We start from the raw sequence: 18,866 nt of genomic DNA on the forward strand, positions 1-18,866 counted from the left end.
AATTTGAAATAAAAATTATTTTTCAGGGGGACAAATATATCTTTAAAACTATTACGTTAACAAGCGAGCAGCGTTTTTTGTATGTAAGAAATATTTCTTGTTGTAGATGTTTCTGAACACGGCTCATAATGAATTTCTGACCGACGGATTGGTTGTGTGCGTAATATGAGAAGGTAAGTTGATTTGTCCATAATTATTGCATTTTGCCGGGGATTCCCCATCATTTAAGTATTTCCGTAGTACCCTATTTATCTTTGTTTCGTCCGTATATTGGGCCGAATTTCCGTTGTAATTACGGACGTTCCAAACTTTGAAATAATTGTGTTCAATTTCTTCTTTCTGCAAATTTCGATCATATTTTCTTTTCTCTGGAGTGTGGTTTAAGCAACACTGTGTTGTACAGTTTATGTTTTTGTTGTTTGCTACTGTAGCCCGATATTTCCGGCGAACTTAGAGTTGCCATTTATCGTGAATTATACGTGCGAGAGTACAATGTCCGGTCATATAGGGGTGTCATTTAACACTTCACAGGCCCCACCATGGGGGAACTGGGTTAGCTCTCTTCAGCAACCCCCTTAAAAATAGTCCTGCGATTCCCCCCCCCCCCCCCTACCTCTGAGTATGATCAAGATAGCCAGCTTTAATATAAATTCTAATGTTCCGTTTCTGTTTTAAAACTACAGGAATGATATTCGATTTATAGGCTATCATTTTTGGCCTTTCCTTGCCTTTTATATTTCGTTTTGTCTTTTTCTTTGTATTGCCTATGGCAGACATTGAATAAATAAAACCAATGTCCCCATATTTCATACAATAATTTAGATAGGGCAAAAATAAAAGAACTACACGTATGAAGCGTGTTAGAACTTAGCAATACACTAGCTTTATAAATGATTGCAATACTTTTAAGACAAACACATTCACAGATTTACGGACACTGTTTCTCTATTCATTTTCGTTGTTGTTTATTAAAAGTTTCATATTTAGGCAAAAAATAATTATGACTATTTAAAGTAGGCATTATTGATTAAAACTAGGCTAGGTCCAGGCCTAGACTAGGCCTACTTACTTTAATTAAAGAAAGCGGGACCGAGTGCAATTTTTATTTTGACTCGGAAGAAGATTCACCGAGAAAAAGGGTCAACCTTCCTGAAATTGAGATCCGGCCGTTTCCTTTCTCCTGGTGCAATGCTGCCATATTATGTATTCCACTGTTATTTAGCAGTTAGGAAATTCTGGTAGCCCTTTTTTTTGACAATTTAAACATGAAACAGTGCTTTGGTTATTTTTTTTTGCAATAGGCCTACTGAAAATGAAATTCGATGGATTTTCGAATACTGTATCCTGGCAACCATAGAACATTTCGACCGTTAGAACCGCGCGTAGAACAAAAAGATGCATTTCGAACATGTGAACGCACACGCGCTCAAAATTATCTATATAAGCAGCGCATCGACCAGCTAAAAATCGACAACAACCTGAGATTTCTCTCTACCAGTTGTTTTTAACGTGCTACTGTATAGTCTACTATAACGTGTTGCTAAGCAAAATTCGAATTCGAAAATTCTAAGATTCTGTTAACAACCAAGCATGGCCAACAAATCGATTGAGCTTCAACAAGAAGGAATCATGATGGACCAGTCACAAGAAGAAGAAGGGTAAGTCTTTAGGCCTCGGCCTAGCCTAATACTTAATAGGACTTTCTCAAAAAAACTTTAAAGAGTTTGTTTTACCAATATTATTATTAGGGTCTAGGCCTGGGGCCTAGCTAGGTTAGGCCCAGATAGTCCTATCCTAGGCCTAGGCCTAGGGCCTCTAGGCCTATCCTAGGCTAGGCCTAGTCTAGTAGTAGTAGTAGTAGGTAGCTAGGCTAGCTAGCTAGGCCTAGCCTCTAGCCTAGTAGGCCTAGCCTATACGCTATCTAGGGCCTAGTCTAGGCGCGCCTTAACTTAGGCCTAACTATAGGATATGCCCATATAGGCCTACCTAGGCCTCTAGGCCTAGGCCTAGCTAGATAGGCATTATAGCCTGGGCCTAACTAAGTACTAGTACTAGCCTAGACTCCTAGTTTTAGTTAGGGATAGCCTAGGCCTAGTCTATAATAGGAGCTAGCTAGGACCTAGGCATATAGTAGGGCGTAGCCTGATAGTAGGCTAGAGGGCCTAGGCCTACCTAAAAGTAAAATATAGACAGGCTAGCCTAGACTACTAGCTAGGGCCTAGCCTACTGACTAAAGCATAGCATATAGGTAGAGGTGAGCCTACTACCTAGACTACTACTAGGCCTAGGGCCTAGGCCTACTTAATAGTAACTAGGCCTAGGCCTAGCTAGGTTAGACCGGGCCTATATATCATCAAGCCTAGGAGGTTAGCTAGCTAGCTAGGGAGTTACTACTAGCATAACCATAGAATAGGCCTACTTATTATTGATAATAATATATTACTAATTAGGCCTAGCTAGTAGTAGTACACTAGGTCTAGTCTACAAATAGCATAATTAACTAGCCTAGCTAGTAATAATAGACCCTTGCATATAGGCCTTAAACTAACCTAACCATTTAGTTAGGTATGATTTACAGTTCAAGATTTGACCGTAAGGGCCTAGTAACCTAGCTATTGGGCCTCTCTGTAGTCTAGTACTACTAGTAGGAAGTAGACAGCTTACGTAAGTTCTAAGTACCACACACAAGACTAGCTCTAGTAGTAGTAATACTGTAGGTTACTTATACCAAGCTAGCTGGGGAGCATATTCTTAATCTTATTATACAGATCTTATTAAATTATTATTATTGAATAAATACATTGTGAATTTTTTTTCTCCAATTAAGTAGATCTCAACCAGATGCACCCCAGCAAGCAAGAAGAAAGTCAGTATTTGGAAGGATTTGGGCAGCAGTGCTCCATCTTTTGTGTATCAGAAGTGACGAATCATCGGATAGTAACTTAAGTTCGTCATCGTCGTCATCATCATCATCAACATCTCTATCAGCGGGCACAGTGTCGGCATCACTGTCAGGGGTACACATTTCAGTACGACAGTCGTCATCAAAGTCTCTATCAAAGTCATCAAGATCACATTCGTCTCTGTGGCCAATGTCATCCACATCGTCATCTTCAAAATTCGCGCTTTCTTCTGGCCAGATACTTACCACACCAGGTCTATCACCAGGGGAGGTGATTCTCCCAAAGCAACGTGTTTATAGCTCGTCGTCGTCATCGTCTTCATCGTCTACCGCTCCGGTTCAGCGCATTTTCAGACAACCAACATCAGAGTTATCACCCGGTGAGATACCACAAAGAAAACGTCTTTGTAGTGTGCCATCATCGTTGTCATCGCAATGGCCATTGTCACCTACCAGTAGCTTCAACGGTTCATCCCGTTCTTCGAAAAGTAACTCCACCACTTCAACACCCAAATCCGTTTTCAACGATATAGATGCTACAATAAAACTTGCTGAAATTCTGCCGCCTGCTCGGTTATTAGTTAGTTCAAGTGTTTCACACCTTAGTAATCCTGTACGTCTTGGACAGGGAAGTTTTGGCCGCGTTGACCTGATGACATCCGATCTTTTTCCAGGCCACCTCGTCGCAGTCAAGACGGCTTTTTTGAACAGTTTCAGCAATCCTGACTATGCATGGGGCAAGATGCTGGTAGAAGCGCGTGTGATGAAGTTTCTAGACGATCTGCCTTCTGTTCCTCGCGTATTTGGCGTCTTCCGCCAAGGTAACGTATGCTGTATGGTGCAGGAGTTTATCGGAAATACCTTCACCCTTTCCAGTACCACATTCCTGGATGTATTGCGAACCGGACAGCCGTCATTGAGCGCGCTTGAATGTATCTCTATGACATCAGAGGTTGTCATTGCGCTCAACGAAATGCACAAACGCGGGATTCTTCACAACGATGTAGCTGCGAGAAACATCCTGATCCACCACGATGGAACCAGCTACAAAGCGAAGCTTACAGACTTCGGGATGGCATGCAGAGTACAATATCCAAGAGGACACAGAGAGTTAACCTTTTCATCGGTGGACGAAGTAATGCAATACATGGATAATCATCCAGAGGTAGCACCAGAAAAATACATTGACGGTGCTTGCGATTCGGTTAGCGGTGACGTGTATTCCATCGGTTATGGTATACGTATTGTAGGAGAGGCAATTAGACACAGCGATATGGTTGAACTTGGAAAGGCTTGTGCATGTTTCGACGCAGAAGATCGACCATCTTTAGATTGGGTAATCAACATCTTGGACATCTATAAAGAAAAGGAGAAGAGCAATCCAACATGCCGGGGTATCAACGGGCCTTAGTTTTTTTAATATAATTTTTGATTATTAACACATAAACAATATAAACAAGCAAACCTCAGATATAATTATAAGAATAAATTAATATTAATTATTTATAATGTTCCAATAATGATTATAATAAAATAATAATAATATAGTAATAATGAAAAAAATTGATAATAGATAGTATTAAAATGACAATCAATCACAAGAACATTAATAATAAAATCCCTTTTATCCATTTATTTCTCTCGCCAATTTATGTGTGTTTCTTTTTTAAGTTCATTCTTAATTAAACATTTTAAATAAAATTACAAAAGAGTTCACAAAACATTATTTTAAAACGAACATTTTAAGTTGCTATTGGTAAGTATTGTAAAAATGTAAGTATATACTATACAATTTGTTAATTTTAAATTTTGTTTGTAATGTATTTCAATATAAGACTTATAGTTTCTATTTTTAACATAATATATATGTTTTTTTAACAAGGTTAGATGTCCTATAGTCCTATGTTTTAATTATAATTCTTTATTATAATTTTTATATTTCAATATATTGTAATGGAAAACATACAAATAGCTCTCGCGTTTATAAAACATCATTTTTCTTATATTAATTTTTTTTTCTCTATTTTTAGGTTACCACGATACACTCTTGCTAAAAACTACATGACGTTTATTCACGACAATCATCCTTTAACCCAATATAGGTAATTATTACTCTATTGTATTTAAGATTGTAATACATCTATATATTTTATTATATTGTAAACGTTTTTTCCTACAATTTTATTATTGTTTAACTTAACGTTTTTTTTTCTTTTCATGCAAACCTGCCACGACTACAAAATGATGATCAAGAGATATATCATTTCAGGTAAAAAAAATTATTTTGAATACCGCTAATTAAATATTATTTATTTCTTTAAATAGTTTTGTGGAGAATCTGTGTATCTTTTATAAGCTTACCTTAAATATATAGCTACCTAACTGTTTTCTTTATTTATTTCGTTGATACTTGTCGAGTAAACTACAATCAACAAGACCTCGATACTAGGCTAATGTTGTCAACATAATATTAGGTAAAGGTAAGAGCAGTGATTGAAAATTGATTGAAATATATATTTATACTGGGTAACCTCTTCAGTCAAAGACTGGTCTCCCAGAGGGCCCAGTTTGTGATCAGTGGCTGTGATGTACTAATACACCGGGGTAACCCCCTACTCGTCTCGAAAGATGTACTAGGTTCTTTAAAGTGCACACGAGCTAGTTGTGTACACTGGACCTACGGTTTATAGTCCTTATCCGAGAAGACTCGTTCTACCACCAGAACCATGGAGTGAGTGAGCCTCGAACTCCTGCCGATGTTATGGCTACGTAATTACGGTTCCACTGTCTTAACCGCTCGGCCACTCACTCACTATTGTTATCTAAAATTCTATCCACCAAAATATTAAAAACGTTAAATTGATTTGTTTATAACTGTGTAATACAGTAATTATTATTTGTGTGGTGGCCTGTATAAATACACGTAGCTAAAATCAATTTTTTTTTAAATTTTGTTTTTCATTGATACCTGACGGGGGAACACATCAACAATCGACACCAAGCTGATGTTATCAACATTTTAGGTAAAAAGCGTCACAATTGTTAACTACAACTCTATCAACCAAACTGTCATTTATTTGTTTATAAGTGTGTAATAATTATTGTATTTTTTATAAACACTTTCTGATGGCGACACGACATAATCAAGTCAATATCAACATTTTAGGTATGAACATGTAATCACGTTATATTACTCTAGTCTAGCCAAGGCAATCGAAATTGTTAGAGCCTTCATCAAGTTCTGCCAACATTTGTATTGTTTAATTTTATTATATTTAAAACTTTGATAATTCTTTATTTACTACGACTTATCAACAAGAAGTCGAAATGATGATGTTGAAGCAACATTTTTCAACATTTTAGGTAAAGACATTACATTTTTTATAAATTGGAGTTTGAATTAACCTGAAAAACATGAAAACGTTTTAAAAATATACAAATGCTAGTTTGAATTAGCCTAAGCGTTTTACATACACATATCCTTTTTTATATAACTTTGTAATCCTATTTTTCCTTTCATTTTCGGGAAGTACCACAACTCATCACCAAGAAGTTAATATTAAGATTATGTCTTCTCCAACATTTTAGGTAAAAACAACCACTGACAGTTGATGTTTGAAAATTCCATTTTAGCTTTTAAAAGTTTAAAAACATTTTACAAATATACAAATGCTTGTTTTGTTTAAACTTTGAAATTCTTTTTTCTTTTCATGAATTCGCAAACCAACTCATAACCAAGAATTTCAAGATGATGTTTTAATATTTCAGGTAAAACAACCAGTCACCGTTAAATTCGAGTCTAGATTGTGACATTTCAACCATACAAATATGTATTTAGGTTACACTTTATAATTATTTTTTCTTTTCATGTACTGGAACCTATACCCAAGAAGTTAATACCAAGTTACCACGTTGAGTCTTACCTTGCTTACAGATATGGCATTTATTTTATCTGTCTTTTCATGAATACGTTTTGATGGAACTATCTTACAACTCATCAAGTTGCTGTATTATCAAAGAGGATGTTCTTATTTTGTACATAACAAACCGTTTTATTATTTTTTTCAATGACAGGCTGAAGCAGAATCTATTCTGGATGCACCAGAACAATCAAGCATAATCAATAGCACATTTAATCATTTGTAACAATTGAATGTGTTTATTTAGCTGGTCTTTCAAAGATGATAATTCAGAATCGTGGTAGTATTTTAGCTAGTATGCCTAAAATGATTGAATCCTGGACATTTTGATCTTTTAACTCTCGTCCCTTTAAACAACTTAAAATTAGATCATGGCGGGGTGAACATCTCTCGACATGCGGCCTGGGTAACGAATGGTATAAATGCTATTCATAAATGCAATAATAACGTCATTTAACACTGTATGTTATTGACACTCTAATAGATCAACTAACTATCAAAATGAAATAGTAGTTTTTATTAATATTAGTAAAATGTATTTCTATGAATAACCTAGGCCTATAACTTAATAAGTTAATTTAAACAAGAATATAAATCTAACAATATCATTACTACTAAGATATGCCGTTTATAGTAGTTTAATATTTTAAATAATAACAATAATAAAGTTTGTTCGGCAGTTAATGTACTGGGGAACCTGGGGGAAAGTAATAGCCATGCTTGTTTAAAAAATGCTCTTACTCTATTATATTATATTGCTGCTATTACAAATAAATCAATTTTATAAATAAATATTACAAGACTTAATTCTTTAAAATAAAATGAAACGCACGCTTATAATTTGTAAATCACTTTAAAGTTCATTAAAATATACATTTAACACCAACTATCGAGAGTGTCTTATTATTAATTTGCAGAACTTGTAAGCCGTCTGTAGTGTTAGTAGAGAGATTCCCAATCATGAACACTAGAATTTTCCACGGCCATTGTCTGTCGGAAACAATATGATTTTTCATTCGTGCAACACCGGACAATTCCGAAATTCCTTCTCGGAAATCCGGCAACGTTCGCCAATAGATAACCAGATTTACCGCGGAGTTTAGCAATCATTACAACGTCAATGTAGAAAACCAAACTTGACACTATACAACGATCCTCTTCCTCAGAGCCATAGTACATTGTGAACATAATTCGAAGAGATTCATTTGCCCGCCGCAACCAGCAAATATCATAAACCACCACTATTACAACATACGCCCTTAACACAAGTTTAATAAATGTATAGTTACCTTCTCGGTTCAATTGAGTGGCCATTCGTTTATCATGTGAATGTATTTTTATAAATATTGAAAAGTAAAGTATTAAAATCCCAATCATTATAATAACAATAATTTATTTTTATACCTTCCTGATTACAGTATATACAATGAAATTGGATCAACATTTTAATTTAATGGCAGAAAAAACACTTGTATGAAATTAAGGGTGTTGCCTGGGCAACTAGGGCAACACCCCTGGGTCCGCCCCTGTTGCTAGTGGGAACCAAGCTTTAGTGGTGGTGTTTCGCTGCAGGATTTCGTTTGAAATAAAGTTTTGGTATACAAGGATCTTCACACGTTAATAATGTGTCACGTTATTTTAATTATATTAAATAGAAATTTGAACAACCGTAATTTTCTTAGGAGAGACCGGGAATTCCTAACGGAAAACGTAGAGCGCTCAAGTAATGAATATCTACACCACCTAAAAACTTCACTTAACAGTTTGTTCAATGTAAATACATACAAGATGCAAAGTCAACGATCCTCCTGCCCGTATACACTACATTCGATATCTGTCTCCTGATTGGTCAAATAAAGTTTGGATACTGTACTCACAAAAGTCTGGATTTCCTGAGTGGTTGAATAAAATGACGTCAGACATAATGGTGTCTCAGGTTTAATTATATTTTTATCGTCGACGTCTGATGTAGACACAATAAGTTATACACCCTGAACACGTTTTTATATAATAAATACGGTTCTATCTATTATTTTATTATTTTATTTTATTTTATGTCTTTAGGCAATTAAATAATATTAAAGTTTTAAAATGTTAACAATTAATGGTTGTTTGTTATAGTTACGACATAGCGGCCTAAAAAACAATTGTTTTCTTCTTTACCCAAGATGCAATGCAATTTTATTGAATGTACTGCCTACAAAAATATAATATTGACCAATCATATATTAACTATACAATAAAGTATAAAAAAAATCAGTAAAAATTACAATTATTGTAGGCTTATCTATCAATCAAACTAAAATTAAAATATAAAATACAATTGATATTACAATTATCAGTTTTTTAACAATCTTTTTTTTTACAATATTGGAATTGTTTGAACAGGTATATTGAAATGTGTACACCTACATATTGTGTTTGATTTTGTAAATATTATAAAGTACATATCGATAACGATCTACTAGACAAACAACCGGGAAACGTAAATGATGTCACGACTTTCGGATGAAGTCAATTTGACCTATGACATTACATGCTTAGCAAATAGAACGCAATCTATACGTCATTACGTATATCGATTGCTTATAGTTATGAATACTATTGCGGGTATTGTGTACATGTCAAGCGCATGTAATTGTCATCTTTCCGATCCGGGGACCATGTCGGTGACGTGTCGCGGGAAAAGCTGCTTGTAACCGCTTCCTATCATTTCAAGAAAAACAACCTGACAGGCTTAGCTGCCTGCAGTATATTCTGTTTTATTCTAATAAGATCAGCATATTACAGACAATGAAAAACAATGACCGAAAGCGGCAGTCGATATTCTAGCTCACCAAGCAAAAGGCGGTCTTCTAAATCGAAACCAAACAAAGGAAAAACATCAACAAAGGACTTATTACAACGGTTGGTAAGTAACAGTTAGCACCGTGAAATCTGTAGTTAAGTAAATCTAGGCTCAATTTATAAACGCTCTTTTTTTTACAACTCAGACATAAAATAATTGCTATACGTAATAATTAATTCCTTGTTTTAATGGAAGCCAACCAGGAAGAAGCTCGTTTAAACGTTAATGCAAGAGTAATAATACAAAAAGCATTTATTAATTAAAATGTGGCGTTTTTTATGGATATTAATATAAATTTGACTCTAGCCGCAGCATGGGTGAAACTTCCACGAATCCTAACCACTAGACAACACGGGATATGGCATATACATTGAACATACAATGGATAGCCTGTGCATTAATTAAAGATGTATTGTCTCCCAAAAACATGAAAAATGAAGATTAATTAAATCAGACTTTGAATAGGTTATTTTGTAGTTTTAATAAAGTGAATCACTTCCGTAGAAAAAAAAAACGGAAAAAATTATGTTTTCACATATAAAATAACATGATAAATGGTTAAATTCAACCAAAAATCCATTGGCTGGCAGCCAATTTGACCATTTTTTGCTTTAAATTCCAGTTTTTTCAGGTAAATAAATTTTGTTTAGATCCAATTTTTGGTCAAAGTCAATAACTATTATGTGACATTAAAATGGAATATTCAACAACAAAAATTGTAAAAAATTATTTTTCAGGGGGACAATACATCTTTAACTGTAATTTAACTCTTCCCTGGTTTAACTAATAGATAGTATAAACAAAAGGCGTGGGTGAAAAACAAGGTAGTCTTCCCGTGCCGGGAATCGAACCCGGGCCGCGTGGGTGAAAACCACGAATCCTAACCACTAGACCACACGGGATATAGCATATGCATGGAGCATACAGTGGATAGACTGTACATTAATATGAAGTTGCATTTAACTAATAGATTGGACAGTATACAATATGCCGAGATAAAAATAGAAATCTTCCCGTGCCGGGAATCGAACCCGGGCCGCGTGGGTGAAAACCACGAATCCTAACCACTAGACCACACGGGATATAGCATATGCATGAAGCATACAGTGGATAGACTGTACATTAATATGAAGTTGTATTTAACTAATAGAAAGTACAGTATACAATATGCCGAATAAAAATAGAAATCTTCCCGTGCCGGGAATCGAACCCGGGCCGCGTGGGTGAAAACCACGAATCCTAACCACTAGACCACACGGGATATACCATATGCATGGAGCATACAGTGGATAGACTGTACATTAATATGAAGTTGCATTTAACTTATAATATAGGACAGTATACAATATGCCGAGATAAAAATAGAAATCTTCCCGTGCCGGGAATCGAACCCGGGCCGCGTGGGTGAAAACCACGAATCCTAACCACTAGACCACACGGGATATAGCATATGCATGAAGCATACAGTGGATAGACTGTACATTAATATGAAGTTGTATTTAACTAATAGATAGGACAGTGTACAATATGCCGAGATAAAAATAGAAATCTTCCCGTGCCGGGAATCGAACCCGGGCCGCGTGGGTGAAAACCACGAATCCTAACCACTAGACCACACGGGATATAGCATATGCATGGAGCATACAGTGGATAGACTGTACATTAATATGAAGTTGTATTTAACTAATAGAAAATACAGTATACAATAGGCCGAAATAAAAATAGAAATCTTCCCGTGCCGGGAATCGAACCCGGGCCGCGTGGGTGAAAACCACGAATCCTAACCACTAGACCACACGGGATATAGCATATGCATGGAGCATACAGTGGATAGACTGTACATTAATATGAAGTTGTATTTAACTAATAGATAGGACAGTGTACAATATGCCGAGATAAAACTAGAAATCTTCCCGTGCCGGGAATCGAACCCGGGCCGCGTGGGTGAAAACCACGAATCCTAACCACTAGACCACACGGGATATATCATATGCATGGAGCATACAGTGGATAGACTGTACATTAATATGAAGTTGCATTTAACTTATAATATAGGACAGTATACAATATGCCGAGATAAAAATAGAAATCTTCCCGTGCCGGGAATCGAACCCGGGCCGCGTGGGTGAAAACCACGAATCCTAACCACTAGACCACACGGGATATAGCATATGCATGGAGCATACAGTGGATAGACTGTAAATTATTATGAAGTTGTATTTAACTAATAGAAAATACAGTATACAATAGGCCGAGATAAAAATAGAAATCTTCCCGTGCCGGGAATCGAACCCGGGCCGCGTGGGTGAAAACCACGAATCCTAACCACTAGACCACACGGGATATAGCATATGCATGGAGCATACAGTGGATAGACTGTACATTAATATGAAGTTGCATTTAACTAATAGATTGGACAGTATACAATATGCCGAGATAAAAATAGAAATCTTCCCGTGCCGGGAATCGAACCCGGGCCGCGTGGGTGAAAACCACGAATCCTAACCACTAGACCACACGGGATATAGCATATGCATGAAGCATACAGTGGATAGACTGTACATTAATATGAAGTTGTATTTAACTAATAGAAAGTACAGTATACAATATGCCGAATAAAAATAGAAATCTTCCCGTGCCGGGAATCGAACCCGGGCCGCGTGGGTGAAAACCACGAATCCTAACCACTAGACCACACGGGATATACCATATGCATGGAGCATACAGTGGATAGACTGTACATTAATATGAAGTTGCATTTAACTTATAATATAGGACAGTATACAATATGCCGAGATAAAAATAGAAATCTTCCCGTGCCGGGAATCGAACCCGGGCCGCGTGGGTGAAAACCACGAATCCTAACCACTAGACCACACGGGATATAGCATATGCATGAAGCATACAGTGGATAGACTGTACATTAATATGAAGTTGTATTTAACTAATAGATAGGACAGTGTACAATATGCCGAGATAAAAATAGAAATCTTCCCGTGCCGGGAATCGAACCCGGGCCGCGTGGGTGAAAACCACGAATCCTAACCACTAGACCACACGGGATATAGCATATGCATGGAGCATACAGTGGATAGACTGTACATTAATATGAAGTTGTATTTAACTAATAGAAAATACAGTATACAATAGGCCGAAATAAAAATAGAAATCTTCCCGTGCCGGGAATCGAACCCGGGCCGCGTGGGTGAAAACCACGAATCCTAACCACTAGACCACACGGGATATAGCATATGCATGGAGCATACAGTGGATAGACTGTACATTAATATGAAGTTGTATTTAACTAATAGATAGGACAGTGTACAATATGCCGAGATAAAACTAGAAATCTTCCCGTGCCGGGAATCGAACCCGGGCCGCGTGGGTGAAAACCACGAATCCTAACCACTAGACCACACGGGATATATCATATGCATGGAGCATACAGTGGATAGACTGTACATTAATATGAAGTTGCATTTAACTTATAATATAGGACAGTATACAATATGCCGAGATAAAAATAGAAATCTTCCCGTGCCGGGAATCGAACCCGGGCCGCGTGGGTGAAAACCACGAATCCTAACCACTAAAACACGGGATATAGCATATGCATGGAGCATACAGTGGATAGACTGTAAATTATTATGAAGTTGTATTTAACTAATAGAAAATACAGTATACAATAGGCCGAGATAAAAATAGAAATCTTCCCGTGCCGGGAATCGAACCCGGGCCGCGTGGGTGAAAACCACGAATCCTAACCACTAGACCACACGGGATATAGCATATGCATGAAGCATACAGTGGATAGACTGTACATTAATATGAAGTTGTATTTAACTAATAGAAAGTACAGTATACAATAGGCCGAAATAAAAATAGAAATCTTCCCGTGCCGGGAATCGAACCCGGGCCGCGTGGGTGAAAACCACGAATCCTAACCACTAGACCACACGGGATATAGCATATGCATGAAGCATACAGTGGATAGACTGTACATTAATATGAAGTTGAGTTGTATTTAACTAATAGAAAGTACAGTGTACAATATGCCGAAATAAAAATAGAAATCTTCCCGTGCCGGGAATCGAACCCGGGCCGCGTGGGTGAAAACCACGAATCCTAACCACTAGACCACACGGGATATAGCATATGCATGGAGCATACAGTGGATAGACTGTACATTAATATGAAGTTGTATTTAACTAATAGAAAGTACAGTATACAATAGGCCGAAATAAAAATAGAAATCTTCCCGTGCCGGGAATCGAACCCGGGCCGCGTGGGTGAAAACCACGAATCCTAACCACTAGACCACACGGGATATAGCATATGCATGAAGCATACAGTGGATAGACTGTACATTAATATGAAGTTGTATTTAACTAATAGAAAGTACAGTATACAATAGGCCGAAATAGAAATCTTCCCGTGCCGGGAATCGAACCCGTGCCGCGTGGGTGAAAAACACGAAACCTAACCACTAGACCACACAGGATATAGCATATGCATGTAGCATACAGTGGATAGACTGTAAATTATTATGAAGTTGTATTTAACTAATAGAAAGTACAGTATACAATAGGCCGAAATAAAAATAGAAATCTTCCCGTGCCGGGAATCGAACCCGGGCCGCGTGGGTGAAAACCACGAATCCTAACCAATAGACCACACGGGATATATCATATGCATGGAGCATACAGTGGATAGACTGTACATTAATATGAAGTTGCATTTAACTTATAATATAGGACAGTATACAATATGCCGAGATAAAAATAGAAATCTTCCCGTGCCGGGAATCGAACCCGGGCCGCGTGGGTGAAAACCACGAATCCTAACCACTAGACCACACGGGATATAGCATATGCATGGAGCATACAGTGGATAGACTGTAAATTATTATGAAGTTGTATTTAACTAATAGAAAATACAGTATACAATAGGCCGAGATAAAAATAGAAATCTTCCCGTGCCGGGAATCGAACCCGGGCCGCGTGGGTGAAAACCACGAATCCTAACCACTAGACCACACGGGATATAGCATATGCATGAAGCATACAGTGGATAGACTGTACATTAATATGAAGTTGTATTTAACTAATAGAAAGTACAGTATACAATAGGCCGAAATAAAAATAGAAATCTTCCCGTGCCGGGAATCGAACCCGGGCCGCGTGGGTGAAAACCACGAATCCTAACCACTAGACCACACGGGATATAGCATATGCATGAAGCATACAGTGGATAGACTGTACATTAATATGAAGTTGTATTTAACTAATAGAAAGTACAGTGTACAATATGCCGAAATAACAATAGAAATCTTCCCGTGCCGGGAATCGAACCCGGGCCGCGTGGGTGAAAACCACGAAACTAACCACTAGACCACACGGGATATAGCATATGCATGGAGCATACAGTGGATAGACTGTACATTAATATGAAGTTGTATTTAACTAATAGAAAGTACAGTATACAATAGGCCGAAATAAAAATAGAAATCTTCCCGTGCCGGGAATCGAACCCGGGCCGCGTGGGTGAAAACCACGAATCCTAACCACTAGACCACACGGGATATAGCATATGCATGAAGCATACAGTGGATAGACTGTACATTAATATGAAGTTGTATTTAACTAATAGAAAGTACAGTATACAATAGGCCGAAATAGAAATCTTCCCGTGCCGGGAATCGAACCCGTGCCGCGTGGGTGAAAAACACGAAACCTAACCACTAGACCACACAGGATATAGCATATGCATGGAGCATACAGTGGATAGACTGTAAATTATTATGAAGTTGTATTTAACTAATAGAAAATACAGTATACAATAGGTCGAGATAAAAATAGAAATCTTCCCGTGCCGGGAATCGAACCCAGGCCGCGTGGGTGAAAACCACTAATCCTAACCACTAGACCACACGGGATATAGCATATTCATGGAGCATACAGTGGATAGACTGTACATTATTATGAAGTTGTATTTAACTAATAGATAGGACAGTGTACAATATGCCGAGATAAAAATAGAAATCTTCCCATGCCGGGAATCGAACCCGGGCCGCGTGGGTGAAAACCACGAATCCTAACCACTAGACCACACGGGATATAGCATGCATGGAGCATACAGTGGATAAACTGTACATTATGAAGTTGTATTTAACTAATATATAGGACAGTATACAATAGGCCGAGATAAAAATAGAAATCTTCCCGTGCCGGGAATCGAACCCGGGCCGCGTGGGTGAAAACCACGAATCCTAACCACTAGACCACACGGGATATAGCATATGCATGAAGCATACAGTGGATAGACTGTACATTAATATGAAGTTGTATTTAACTAATAGATAGGACAGTATACAATAGGCCGAAATAAAAATAGAAATCTTCCCGCGCCGGGAATCGAACCCGGGCCGCGTGGGTGAAAAACACGAAACCTAACCACTAGACCACACAGGATATAGCATATGCATGGAGCATACAGTGGATAGACTGTAAATTATTATGAAGTTGTATTTAACTAATAGAAAATACAGTATACAATAGGTCGAGATAAAAATAGAAATCTTCCCGTGCCGGGAATCGAACCCAGGCCGCGTGGGTGAAAACCACTAATCCTAACCACTAGACCACACGGGATATAGCATATTCATGGAGCATACAGTGGATAGACTGTACATTATTATGAAGTTGTATTTAACTAATAGATAGGACAGTGTACAATATGCCGAGATAAAAATAGAAATCTTCCCATGCCGGGAATCGAACCCGGGCCGCGTGGGTGAAAACCACGAATCCTAACCACTAGACCACACGGGATATAGCATGCATGGAGCATACAGTGGATAAACTGTACATTATGAAGTTGTATTTAACTAATATATAGGACAGTGTACAATATGCCGAGATAAAAATAGAAATCTTCCCGTGCCGGGAATCGAACCCGGGCCGCGTGGGTGAAAACCACGAATCCTAACCACTAGACCACACGGGATATAGCAATACATGGAGCATACAATGGATAGACTGTACATTAATATTAAGTTGTATTTAACTAATAGAAAGTACAGTATACAATAGGCCGAAATGAAAATAGAAATCTTCCCGTGCCGGGAATCGAACCCGGGCCGCGTGGGTGAAAACCACGAATCCTAACCACTAGACCACACGGGATATAGCATATGCATGAAGCATACAGTGGATAGACTGTACCTTAATATGAAGTTGTATTTAACTAATAGAAAGTACAGTATACAATAGGCCGAAATAAAAATAGAAATCTTCCCGTGCCGGGAATCGAACCCGGGCCGCGTGGGTGAAAACCACGAATCCTAACCACTAGACCACACAGGATATAGCATATGCATGGAGCATACAGTGGATAGACTGTACATTAATATGAAGTTGTATTTAACTAATAGATAGGACACAGTGTACAATATGCCGAGATAAAAATAGAAATCTTCCCGTGCCGGGAATCGAACCCGGGCCGCGTGGGTGAAAATCACGAATCCTAACCACTAGACCACACAGGATATAGCATATGCATAGAGCATACAGTGGATAGACTGTACATTAATATGAAGTTGTATTTAACTAATAGATAGGACAGTGTACAATATGCCGAGATAAAAATAGAAATCTTCCCGTGCCGGTAATCGAACCCGGGCCGCGTGGGTGAAAACCACGAATCCTAACCACTAGACCACACGGGATATGGCTTATCTATGGAACATGCAATGGATAGAATGTACAGTAATATAAAGTTATATTTAATTGATTAATAGTAGGCCTACAGTATACAATAGGCCGAGATATAAATGGAAATCTTCCCGTGCCGGGAATCGAACCCTGAAAACAGGAATGCATTATACTTACCTGCTAAAAAGTGCGTACATATTAATTTATGGTGTTTTTTATATGTGATTTAGGATGATTTGGATAAAGAAGATCATTATCTGCTTGGGAAAACAGACAACTTAATTGAGATGGCGCAGGCACTTCATGACGCGCACGTAGCAAGTCCTGAGAGTTTTTCAACACGTACACCCGTAGCGTCATCAACTCCTGTCTCTGGTGGTGGAAACAGTTCATCACAGCCAACATGGTCGTGTACACTATCAAACGGAAGTTACGTAACAGAGTCGGTGCCCAAAGTACACACAACGTAAAAGAAAGGACACGATTGCAGCATTCTATGGCAAGAACTGGCACGGTTGTTCCGCACCGCCCAGACAATATCAAGTTGTATTTAAGTTCTCACCATGTTCTTTTCTCAAGAACGTTCTAGAAAATTAGGTGAACAAAGCTTTAAGCCATAGGCCTACATGACGGATTACAGAAATAATATTGCGATCATGATATGCTTACTTTAGGAGTATAATGTAATATATTACAACAATGTTGTCCGCCATCCAACAACCCTTCGTGTATCGTTTTAAATCTATGTCTATGTCTATCTATGTATTAATTTGCATAGATGTGGGCTGGGAGCTTAAGCCTACTATCCTCAGTGAAGAACAAAAGAAGATTATACGAATATTAACTAAGTTTTCATGTAAATAATGAAAAAATTCTTTATAATAGTATATTATAATACAAAATCTATGCAAGAGACATATTTTGAATAATCAACTATAAATAATGAAAATAATAAGAACAATTTTTTTGTGTTTTCTATTGAATTTCTATTTCTTTAAATTTTCTGTTAAAATAGTTCTGTACGTTTTTGTTTTGTGTGCTGAGTTAGTATCTAAGTTTATTTTTATAATTAATAATGTCATAATGTGTTGTTTGTATAACTAAAATATTGTAAACAATACTGTGCTATCATCATTATCTCTAATGTAATATTTCATGTGATTCTTAAACAAAGCAATATTGTATTTATTCTGTTGGTGCAATTTAATAGAGAATATATCTATCTATCTAATGTTTATTTTATTTAAGTCATTTTCAACAAATAAAATACAACGAACAATTATTTTGATATGCCGAATTTAAAAAGAACAAAATGTACGTTTCGTTTTTATATAGATTTACTAATGATTCGTACAGACTATATCAGTATATTAATAAATTTAGACAAACTTTTTTTCTGATACCCAATGGAATGTTATTTCACTTTACCGTTTGAATACTTTTACCTGATTTCATTCATCCCATGCAGTCATCGATAGAGAATG

General features: G+C 37.3%; 1 protein-coding gene and 35 non-coding genes across 36 annotated transcripts; 1 reads left to right on the plus strand and 35 right to left on the minus strand.

Annotated features, from left to right (window-relative positions):
• The first annotated feature begins 9,206 nt into the window (after positions 1-9,206).
• Positions 9,207-18,103, plus strand: LOC144845276 (uncharacterized). The gene is made up of 2 exons (XM_078702472.1): positions 9,207-9,733; positions 17,613-18,103. Exons 1-2 carry the CDS (start codon positions 9,626-9,628, stop codon positions 17,850-17,852), a joined length of 348 nt encoding a protein of 115 aa, XP_078558598.1. The 5' UTR covers positions 9,207-9,625; the 3' UTR covers positions 17,853-18,103.
• Positions 10,501-10,572, minus strand: Trnae-uuc (transfer RNA glutamic acid (anticodon UUC)). Its single transcript has one exon. It is a non-coding gene; the product is annotated as a tRNA-Glu (tRNA).
• Trnae-uuc (transfer RNA glutamic acid (anticodon UUC)) lies at positions 10,681-10,752 on the minus strand. Its single transcript has one exon. It is a non-coding gene; the product is annotated as a tRNA-Glu (tRNA).
• Positions 10,860-10,931, minus strand: Trnae-uuc (transfer RNA glutamic acid (anticodon UUC)). Its single transcript has one exon. It is a non-coding gene; the product is annotated as a tRNA-Glu (tRNA).
• Trnae-uuc (transfer RNA glutamic acid (anticodon UUC)) lies at positions 11,041-11,112 on the minus strand. Its single transcript has one exon. It is a non-coding gene; the product is annotated as a tRNA-Glu (tRNA).
• Positions 11,221-11,292, minus strand: Trnae-uuc (transfer RNA glutamic acid (anticodon UUC)). Its single transcript has one exon. It is a non-coding gene; the product is annotated as a tRNA-Glu (tRNA).
• Positions 11,401-11,472, minus strand: Trnae-uuc (transfer RNA glutamic acid (anticodon UUC)). Its single transcript has one exon. It is a non-coding gene; the product is annotated as a tRNA-Glu (tRNA).
• Positions 11,581-11,652, minus strand: Trnae-uuc (transfer RNA glutamic acid (anticodon UUC)). Its single transcript has one exon. It is a non-coding gene; the product is annotated as a tRNA-Glu (tRNA).
• On the minus strand, positions 11,762-11,833 carry Trnae-uuc (transfer RNA glutamic acid (anticodon UUC)). The gene has a single exon. It is a non-coding gene; the product is annotated as a tRNA-Glu (tRNA).
• On the minus strand, positions 11,942-12,013 carry Trnae-uuc (transfer RNA glutamic acid (anticodon UUC)). Its single transcript has one exon. It is a non-coding gene; the product is annotated as a tRNA-Glu (tRNA).
• Positions 12,122-12,193, minus strand: Trnae-uuc (transfer RNA glutamic acid (anticodon UUC)). Its single transcript has one exon. It is a non-coding gene; the product is annotated as a tRNA-Glu (tRNA).
• Positions 12,301-12,372, minus strand: Trnae-uuc (transfer RNA glutamic acid (anticodon UUC)). The gene has a single exon. It is a non-coding gene; the product is annotated as a tRNA-Glu (tRNA).
• Positions 12,482-12,553, minus strand: Trnae-uuc (transfer RNA glutamic acid (anticodon UUC)). The gene has a single exon. It is a non-coding gene; the product is annotated as a tRNA-Glu (tRNA).
• Positions 12,662-12,733, minus strand: Trnae-uuc (transfer RNA glutamic acid (anticodon UUC)). The gene has a single exon. It is a non-coding gene; the product is annotated as a tRNA-Glu (tRNA).
• On the minus strand, positions 12,842-12,913 carry Trnae-uuc (transfer RNA glutamic acid (anticodon UUC)). The gene has a single exon. It is a non-coding gene; the product is annotated as a tRNA-Glu (tRNA).
• Positions 13,022-13,093, minus strand: Trnae-uuc (transfer RNA glutamic acid (anticodon UUC)). Its single transcript has one exon. It is a non-coding gene; the product is annotated as a tRNA-Glu (tRNA).
• On the minus strand, positions 13,381-13,452 carry Trnae-uuc (transfer RNA glutamic acid (anticodon UUC)). Its single transcript has one exon. It is a non-coding gene; the product is annotated as a tRNA-Glu (tRNA).
• Positions 13,561-13,632, minus strand: Trnae-uuc (transfer RNA glutamic acid (anticodon UUC)). The gene has a single exon. It is a non-coding gene; the product is annotated as a tRNA-Glu (tRNA).
• On the minus strand, positions 13,746-13,817 carry Trnae-uuc (transfer RNA glutamic acid (anticodon UUC)). Its single transcript has one exon. It is a non-coding gene; the product is annotated as a tRNA-Glu (tRNA).
• Positions 13,926-13,997, minus strand: Trnae-uuc (transfer RNA glutamic acid (anticodon UUC)). The gene has a single exon. It is a non-coding gene; the product is annotated as a tRNA-Glu (tRNA).
• Positions 14,280-14,351, minus strand: Trnae-uuc (transfer RNA glutamic acid (anticodon UUC)). The gene has a single exon. It is a non-coding gene; the product is annotated as a tRNA-Glu (tRNA).
• Positions 14,461-14,532, minus strand: Trnae-uuc (transfer RNA glutamic acid (anticodon UUC)). Its single transcript has one exon. It is a non-coding gene; the product is annotated as a tRNA-Glu (tRNA).
• On the minus strand, positions 14,641-14,712 carry Trnae-uuc (transfer RNA glutamic acid (anticodon UUC)). Its single transcript has one exon. It is a non-coding gene; the product is annotated as a tRNA-Glu (tRNA).
• Positions 14,821-14,892, minus strand: Trnae-uuc (transfer RNA glutamic acid (anticodon UUC)). The gene has a single exon. It is a non-coding gene; the product is annotated as a tRNA-Glu (tRNA).
• On the minus strand, positions 15,001-15,071 carry Trnae-uuc (transfer RNA glutamic acid (anticodon UUC)). The gene has a single exon. It is a non-coding gene; the product is annotated as a tRNA-Glu (tRNA).
• On the minus strand, positions 15,180-15,251 carry Trnae-uuc (transfer RNA glutamic acid (anticodon UUC)). Its single transcript has one exon. It is a non-coding gene; the product is annotated as a tRNA-Glu (tRNA).
• Trnae-uuc (transfer RNA glutamic acid (anticodon UUC)) lies at positions 15,534-15,605 on the minus strand. Its single transcript has one exon. It is a non-coding gene; the product is annotated as a tRNA-Glu (tRNA).
• Positions 15,714-15,785, minus strand: Trnae-uuc (transfer RNA glutamic acid (anticodon UUC)). The gene has a single exon. It is a non-coding gene; the product is annotated as a tRNA-Glu (tRNA).
• On the minus strand, positions 15,889-15,960 carry Trnae-uuc (transfer RNA glutamic acid (anticodon UUC)). Its single transcript has one exon. It is a non-coding gene; the product is annotated as a tRNA-Glu (tRNA).
• Positions 16,249-16,320, minus strand: Trnae-uuc (transfer RNA glutamic acid (anticodon UUC)). The gene has a single exon. It is a non-coding gene; the product is annotated as a tRNA-Glu (tRNA).
• Positions 16,429-16,500, minus strand: Trnae-uuc (transfer RNA glutamic acid (anticodon UUC)). The gene has a single exon. It is a non-coding gene; the product is annotated as a tRNA-Glu (tRNA).
• On the minus strand, positions 16,604-16,675 carry Trnae-uuc (transfer RNA glutamic acid (anticodon UUC)). The gene has a single exon. It is a non-coding gene; the product is annotated as a tRNA-Glu (tRNA).
• Trnae-uuc (transfer RNA glutamic acid (anticodon UUC)) lies at positions 16,783-16,854 on the minus strand. The gene has a single exon. It is a non-coding gene; the product is annotated as a tRNA-Glu (tRNA).
• Trnae-uuc (transfer RNA glutamic acid (anticodon UUC)) lies at positions 16,963-17,034 on the minus strand. Its single transcript has one exon. It is a non-coding gene; the product is annotated as a tRNA-Glu (tRNA).
• Positions 17,145-17,216, minus strand: Trnae-uuc (transfer RNA glutamic acid (anticodon UUC)). Its single transcript has one exon. It is a non-coding gene; the product is annotated as a tRNA-Glu (tRNA).
• On the minus strand, positions 17,325-17,396 carry Trnae-uuc (transfer RNA glutamic acid (anticodon UUC)). The gene has a single exon. It is a non-coding gene; the product is annotated as a tRNA-Glu (tRNA).
• Positions 18,104-18,866: the final 763 nt, after the last annotated feature.

Source organism: Antedon bifida, chromosome 6 (assembly GCF_963402885.1).
Source record: "Antedon bifida chromosome 6, ecAntBifi1.1, whole genome shotgun sequence".
Lineage (NCBI taxonomy): Eukaryota > Metazoa > Echinodermata > Crinoidea > Comatulida > Antedonidae > Antedon > Antedon bifida.

What these genes read in the sequence shown, in the direction of transcription:
- LOC144845276 (XM_078702472.1), top strand. Translation starts at nt 9,626, where the DNA reads ATGACCGAAAGCGGCAGTCGATATTCTAGCTCACCAAGCAAAAGGCGG. An exon ending in AGGACTTATTACAACGGTTG is followed by an intron (nt 9,734 to 17,612) that starts GTAAGTAACAGT and finishes TATGTGATTTAG; the next exon opens with GATGATTTGGATAAAGAAGA.